General features: G+C 33.1%; 1 protein-coding gene and 1 long non-coding RNA gene across 4 annotated transcripts in view; one reads left to right on the top strand and one right to left on the bottom strand.

The window, feature by feature from the left end:
* The window catches only part of LOC110025560, an 8,538-nt gene extending 5,005 nt beyond the window's left edge, over positions 1 to 3,533 (top strand). Inside the window, exon 3 of one of the 2 annotated variants that reach the window (XR_002294130.1) lies at positions 3,138 to 3,533. This is a non-coding gene — a long non-coding RNA (uncharacterized LOC110025560). The remainder of the gene's footprint in view (positions 1 to 3,137) is intronic. The other variant, XR_002294129.1, reaches the window with a different exon arrangement.
* The window catches only part of LOC110025557 (peroxisomal fatty acid beta-oxidation multifunctional protein-like), a 51,249-nt gene that overhangs the window by 24,277 nt on the left and 19,051 nt on the right, over positions 1 to 7,921 (bottom strand). For both annotated transcript variants that reach the window (XM_020726110.1, XM_020726111.1), the window contains exons 3-7: positions 1,240 to 1,302; positions 1,101 to 1,157; positions 581 to 648; positions 405 to 486; positions 268 to 323 (exon numbers count right to left, since the gene is read on the bottom strand). In XM_020726110.1, the coding sequence (XP_020581769.1) occupies positions 268 to 323; positions 405 to 486; positions 581 to 648; positions 1,101 to 1,157; positions 1,240 to 1,302 (326 nt within the window). The remainder of the gene's footprint in view (positions 1 to 267; positions 324 to 404; positions 487 to 580; positions 649 to 1,100; positions 1,158 to 1,239; positions 1,303 to 7,921) is intronic.

Genomic DNA, 7,921 nt, shown 5'->3' on the forward strand with positions numbered 1-7,921 from the left:
ATATATATATATATATATAAATATATAATAATCAAACTTTAGGTGTTAAGACATGTAAATACATAAGAATTGTATGGTGTGTTCATAAATTGCGCTGAGCTGTAGTCAGATTGAATAGAAGTTTTAATTCATATTAGACAACAATGCACTTTAGCTGGTTTATAAATAAATAAATAAATAAAATACATTTTAAAACTATTTAACGTGCGCATAGAAGTTAAAATGTTCAACATGAGGTATTCTGATAAAACAAATTACACCACTCACCAGCAACATTTGCATGGCCTTCTGCAGCCCAACCAGCCTGGGAAGACGCTGTGTGCCTTACAGAGAAAAAAATCATAGATCATAAAGTCACAATACCTTTATGAGAACATTCAACTCAAAACTGCTTGGCTTTCTACCTCCAAAACCAGGAATAATTCCAAGAGACAACTCTGGCAACCCTAGTTGAGCATCTGGAGTAGATATTCGAGCATGACATCCCTGCAAAAATGGCGCAGAAAAGAGAGCTAAAGTTTCTAAAAGCAGCTTTATGATTTATTTTAGCAGAATGAGAAGGCTAGAAATATTAACAAACCATAGCCAACTCCAAACCACCTCCCAGAGCAAGCCCTTGAATAGCTGCAACTGAAGGTTTTTGGGCACCTGAAGTGGCAGCAAAAAATATCTCAGGGTCCTATGTATTTATATTTCTAACACCTAAACTTTACTTTTTTACATTTATAAAACCCAAAATTTTCTTATCACATAAAAAATACCATCTTTTTAACTTTTAAAAAGTGAAGTGCATATTTTTATCAGAAAATTTTACATATTAAGGACAACGGTTGATGAGATCACCATATCATCATAATTTTATTTGGATGTGACGCAGCGTTCCCATTCACTGTTGTCTCAACACACATACAAAGAATGTCATATTTTTTCCCGTTTCATGCATAGGTAAGGTGGCATGTAGTATAAGAATAGAAGTTTAGGTGTTAAGATATGTAAATACATAGGAATTTAGTGGTATGTATATAAGTATTCCTTAATTTATTTTATTATTATTTTTATTTTTTTATGGATTATATAAGTCATGCAATGAAAGTAAGAACCTTCAATGGTGTTCATAACCAGGTCAATAGATACATCAGGCAAAAGTGATAGATCCCCTGCCAGGTTGAAACACATGAGAAAAGTTCATCATGGTGGCGTAATAATAAATTGTTTACATTGTCTTTTGAGTCTTCAAACCTGTTTTCTGAACTTCAACAAAGACGCTTATATCAAAGCCACCAGAAAACTTCCCAGACTCACCTAAAGAAACAGTAATTTTAAGGAATTTCAACATTAGTGATTAGTATGCGTGATAATTAACTATGTTAGTGCATAATTAACGTAAAATTGTTCCAGGGAAAGTGAAGAAAAAATCCACAGTTAATATTCATAAATATAGAGGACTAAATGGCCTATACTCCAGTTGACATGCTGTCTTTGTAACATAGTATTCAGAGATTTTACTCACATTTTGCAAAGATTTTATGATCCGGTTTTATATTTTCTATACGCACAAACCTCTATATTAATAAATCATTCTCGTGACGTTAAACAACTTCCGATTAAGAGTGATCGTTATGTGCTAATTGCCAAATATGTAATAGTATTAGTTTGCTTTTAGATTGAAAATATATTACATTTGTTTAGAGTAGTTGTCGAATATTATTAATTTTTCTTTTAGATTGAAAATATATTACATTTGTTTAGAGTAGTTGTCGAGGGAAATGATGACAAACTTGATCAAGTTCTCATGGTTATGTCATACTGGATTGTCATGAACCCTAATCTACTAAGTTAAAAATGATAGCCGACCTAACATGATAGAAAAATTTATATCAACAACTATAAGTTGTGCTGATCAATATGATTTTGTAGGCCTCAGAGGAATTTGTCCAAGGGGACAATTTTAAATAAACTTTAGTTATTCAAAGATTTTGTGTTATATTAAGTAAATTTTATAATTCATAACACAAAGAATGAGCCAATGAGCAACATCCATAATTTGATCCTGACTAAATTAATAGTAATTTGGTAAAGAACAAGTCAGTTTGAAAACCCTAATCATAAACACTCATTTTATGGTGTCATTTGATGCTAAAATCACATAATCAAAAGACAGCCACACTTACTAGCATGAGATCTTTTGAAAGTGATCATAGATATATGTTTAGCATACTTTAGCTTATTTGTGAGCCAAACTTAGTTTTAATTTCTTGACAAACTATTAATAAAAATAGATTAATTTGGCTCTTTAGTTTAAGCATTGTTTTGCCTTAATATTTTGAATTTTAGAATATTCTCCATATATAGAATTTTATCTAATTTTTTGCCCCAAAGTGATTTGAATGCAACATAGAGGCATTGTCAAAATAAAAATCAATCTAACTTTTTATCAATATAACCACAACAACAACAACAACAAGCTTTTATCCCACTAAGTGGGTCAACTAAATGAATCCTTTTCTCCATTTCATATTGAGTGTCATATTTTCATTTAATTCTAATAAATTAAGATCACTTTTTTATATAATATGCCCATGTCTTTTTAGCTCTATCTCTACCTTCCTTAACACAAGTCAAATCTAGAACATCTACCCTCCTAGCTGGATCATTAGTTGGTCGACGTTTAATGTGACCAAATCATCTTAAGATGACTCTCTATTCTAGTCTGCCACTGGAACTACAACAACCATTTCACAGATATATTCATTTCACATTTTATTTCTAAGTGTAAAGCCACTCATTCACCTTAGCATTTTCATTTTAGCAATACTTAAGTAGTTTTATGCTTCTCTTTTATTGGCCAACAATTTAAAAACGTTGTTCTTTTATAGGCAAAAATTTCAGTTATATAACTTTGCTGCTTGAACTTTATTTACCCTGCATGATCATTTGTATGGGGTATAATTCCTAAATTAAACTTTTTAAATATATTTAAACCATTTTTTATTGTACGAACTTTGTCAACTTTATCTCATTCATAGAAGATACAGTCTGTTAATTAGGATTTATTTTATTAGCAGGAGACTACGATTTGAAATCATTATTTTATGATGATTGATTTAAAAATTTACTATTTGAATATCTTTTGCAAGGTTCAGCTCTTGTTGACTCCGGCCGAGAAATTTTCCCATGCGTTGTCGCACGGAGCACCGTGCGAACAATGGCTATGATACATCGGATCGCGGTGGCTGTTTTTTTTTTTTCTGCCGCACAGTGGAAAAATTTTTCACTCCGGCCTCTGGATTTGAAGAATCGAACTTGAATGATGGGACTGCAACCATGACATACAGGCAAGACTACAAGCTCAAAAGCTCATGCAATTAGTTGATGAGAAAGAATTCAAATTTAAAAGAGAATTTTACGAATTTCAAAATGATTATTTACTTCTTAAAGCAGGGGATGAATTTGTTCTTAACTTATTTTAAATCCGCTGAATATTCTCAAAAGTTAACTTTGAACAGTTTTACACATTTTTCAAAGTACATCTGTATGTCTTTACTTTAATAATCTTGAATATGATTCAGAAAAAAAATGCATGATTTCATCATTAAAATGTATAGAAAGTTTTATTTTAGAGTTTAATGGCCGCCTTCAGTTTGCTTGCATGTGTTTCAAATTCCGTGACATGAGGGACAATATGTGCTCTTGTTATACATTCAAATAATGAATTTTGTTATGTATTTGGTCAACATGAATCTTCAAATAGACTCCCGTAATGACATTTCTTATCCTTTAAACATGGGTCTTCACATTCTTTTTTAGATAAAGTTATAGCTTATAATTCTAAGCATTCTAGAAGTCAATGAGAAGTTAAATTCATACTTAGGAAATGCTAACCCTCACATATACTCCACAAAATGAGTCGATTAGATGTGGCGAGAGCAACAAATGATAAATGCGATGCTATACGATCAAATTTGAAATATTATGACCAGGCTCAAAATTCTCCTTAGATAATGTTCATTTGCAAATTAGACTACGCCAAGGCATTTGGAGGATCAAAAGTACTCAACATGGGGTTGTACATTGACATGGGGGTTTTTCTCCAAAAGCTGAACCGGTTCAGTTGAGAGAAGGGGCTGAACCGGCCCCTCTTACCCTCTTTTCATATAGGGTAGAGTTCCAATATCCATCCTAAAGCAACTTTCACTGTCCCATCTCTCCAAGCCAGTTTCCCGACTGGTTACAAGCAATAAACATGTAAAATGAGATGGTTGGGAAGACGATTTCAGGTTTTGTAAAATTTGATGGTCTTCTTTGTCTGATTTGTATGTGAGTTGCTGCTGCCATGATGATACTACAGGTCTAAAAAATTACGAGAGATTTAATTTTGGTTGATTGTTTTTTCCGTGATGATACTACAGATCTCAAAAATTACGAGAGATTTAATTTTGGTTGATTGTTTTGTATGAACTAGGAAAGGAGTATAAGTTTAAAGTGATGTGAGGTTCTCTAGGGCATAGAAATGTCATTGTGGATTTGTTGATGAGCTTATGTAAAATTCTATTTACGCTATATGTCATGAAATTCATGCAGGTGTAATAAAATCAAATGTATAACTTCTACAACTAAAACCCATGAACTGTTTATTGCAGCCCATTTGCCACATCAAGGGGAGTCTTGTACACGCTTTTCTTAGCATGATTGGGGAAAACTCGCACACGGGCTCGCGACGCGATATAAAATTGAAAATCAAGTAGTTGTATGCATCTCTCTTGACGCCGAGGGAAAGTATTTTGCATGTGCTTGAGATTGTGTAGGCGGCACTTGTACATGATTTTCTTGGCATGGTGGGGAAATCGTGTTGCATTTATCTTTATAGATTTAAAACTTGTAAAAGCGTTTCTTTGTGTGATAGGAAGTATACACGTCTTTCTTGGCAACAAGGGATGATGCCGGGATGCTGTCTAAATGTTGTCGGATTTAAGGGCAAACTTAAAGGGATTTAACATCATTTAAATTGTGCTTACACTAAATTTAAAAACTGCAAGTGAAAATTAAATAGAAATTTGAATAAATGCAAAATACTCAAAAAGAAAAGTGAATGCAAAATATGAGGAATAAAAAAAAAAAATTGAACATTTATGTGAAAATGCATCTCTCTTGACGCCGAGGGAAAATATTTTGCATGTGCTTGAGATTGTGTAGGCGACACTTGTACATGATTTTCTTGGCATGGTGGGGAAATCGTGTTGCATTTATCTTTATAGATTTAAAACTTGTAAAAGCGTTTCTTTGTGTGATAGGAAGTATACACGTCTTTCTTGGCAACAAGGGATGATGCCGGGATGCTGTCCTGTCTAAATGTTGTCGGATTTAAAGGGCAAACTTAAAGGGATTTAACATGATTTAAATTGTGCTTACACTAAATTTAAAAGCGCTTTAAGCGAAAGTTAAGTAGAAATTTGAATAAATGCAAAATACTCAAAAAAAAAAGTGAATGCAAAATATAAGGAATAAAAAAAAAAAATTGAACATTTATGTGAAAGCTCGAAGCTCCCCACCACACAAAACAAACAATGTTCCTCCACACTCAAAAAACACCAAAGGATGCAACAAAATGAAGCCATATTCTCTCCTTTTTTATATAGAAAGAAAGATGTCTATGTGGGGTCCACTTTGATAAGAAACCACATTCAAACAAATCTTGTCGCCCAAGTTTAATGCAAAGCTTTAATGTACATATTCTCCATCCATATCCCCGGCAAGTGGAGTGGACATGAGCAACTTAAAGAGATCAAAATGAAATTTTGATTGATTTAGTTAGCCTTAGTATTTGCATGTATGTCCCCATTATGCTCCGAAAAGCATACAAGCTTTTAAAATTAATGAAACCTCTAAAATTTGACACACCCGCATAGGCTCATACCACCATGCTAAATGCAAAATACTTGAAAATTTATGAGAAAACTCGGAGCTTCCACTACACAAAATAAACAATGTTCCTCCCCCCACTCAAAGACTCCAAAGGAAGCAATGAAATGAAGCCATATTCTCTCCATTTTATATAGAAGAAAAGATGTCTATGTGGGGCCCGCGTTGATAAGAAATCACATGCAAACAAATCTTGTGGCCCAAATTGAATGCAAAACTTTGATGCATATATTCTCCATGGGATTCATATCCACCATAAAAGGGGAGAGGTATGAATTAAAGAGTTCAAAATGAAATTGTGAATGATATACTTAGCCTTAGTATTTGCATATATGTCCCCACTATGCTCCGAAAAGCGTACAAACATTTTAAATTTGATGAAATCCCTAAAATTTAACTCACATGCTTATGCTCGTATCGCCATGCTAAATGCTCGATTACAAGGTCTGAGAATGTTGCACAGGTTAAAAAGCATGTTTTGAGCTCAAATCTAATATGCTTCAAAATATGTGGAGCTATTTAAAACTAACTCAAACAAGCATTAAAATTCTCGCATTTGCTAGATTGTATCCTTAAATATTTACATTAGAGCATTTGAGAATGTTGTGCGGGTCAATTACCTTAAAAAGCAATTACATATTCCAAATTAAGCTTTGCAAAAATCTTATAACTTAATATCGAGTTTAAAACTATTAATTGAATAGGTTGTTAATCAGGTTGCTTTACCTATAGGGAGAGATTGTAAGTCCCACAATTTGGCCAGTCCGATCTTCTTCCTCCTAGGGATTGAAGTTGACAAGACGAAGCCCCCGGTCCGATCTTCCTCCTAATAAGAACTGGAGTCGAAAGGACTGAGTCTTTCAAATAATGTCAAAAAATAATTGTTCCTCGATGAAGGTTGTGTTGATTGTGAATTTTAACTAGAAGAGTTTATTTCTTAAATTATGATTTTAAACCATAAAATTCAAAATATGTAAATGAAAATTAATCATTTAAAAGATAAAAGTAAAATTCATCCATCCTCCATAATCGTTTGTCAGGGTTGGCAATCTAATGCTGACTTAAGCTTACAAAAAACAAATGTCATATTAATCATACTAATATTTTCAAACTCAAATAATTTTGTGGGAGTAAGAATGTGGCTTGTGTCCAGTGTCTGCATGATTTGTCTAATAGGCTCCACAAAAAAAAATAGGTATGACCAAAGCCTTTTGATCGGATGGTTTGGCTAGTAAGCTCAATCAAGTTGTTTGGCCTGTAGATTCTACTGTAAAATGATTATATATATAGCCCGTATGTTCCTCAATGACAATCTGTCCTTTTGAGTTATCAGGCATATTTGATAAACCACAAAACCCTCTATAAGCTAAGGTTGACTTAGATTAGTTTTCTTAGATGACAATAATTTTTTTGTCATGTTGGATCGATTACATTCACCGACTAAGTAGACAAGGGTCCATGGCAAAGCGGAATGACTGAATCATGAGATCTTGATCGAGTTTGTCCTGGTCTCCCAACACTATCCTCTTCAAACTCACTGTGATAAATTTCATAATTTTAATTTTTTTATTATTACATGTTAGGCCTGAAAACTTAACGCCAATGACTAGCCTTAATTGAAAGTGCTCTCCTGTTATTAGGAGTAGGGGTGTAAACGAGCCGAACACAAGCGAGCTCGGGCTCAGCTCGTGTTCGACTCATTTATATTTCGAACTCAAAAAGTGTGTTCCTGTTCGACTCTTTTGATTAGAGAGCCGAATACGAGCTGTTCACGAACAAAGAGTCGTTTTGACAACCCTATTCACTTAGTCATAAGATGTTAAGGGGTTCGGACAAGATTTAAAAATTATTGTTTATATTAAAACATCATTTGAATCTAATTTAATATTTTTTATTCTATTTTCTTAATTAATCTTTTAATTGATTATCAATCTTTGTAGCCTTGTAATCAATTAATTTTTTTAAAAAATACTACTACTCGTCAGATATATATATATATATA

This window comes from Phalaenopsis equestris, unplaced genomic scaffold (assembly GCF_001263595.1).
Source record: "Phalaenopsis equestris unplaced genomic scaffold, ASM126359v1 Scaffold000302, whole genome shotgun sequence".
In the NCBI taxonomy this organism is placed as follows: Eukaryota; Viridiplantae; Streptophyta; class Magnoliopsida; order Asparagales; family Orchidaceae; genus Phalaenopsis; species Phalaenopsis equestris.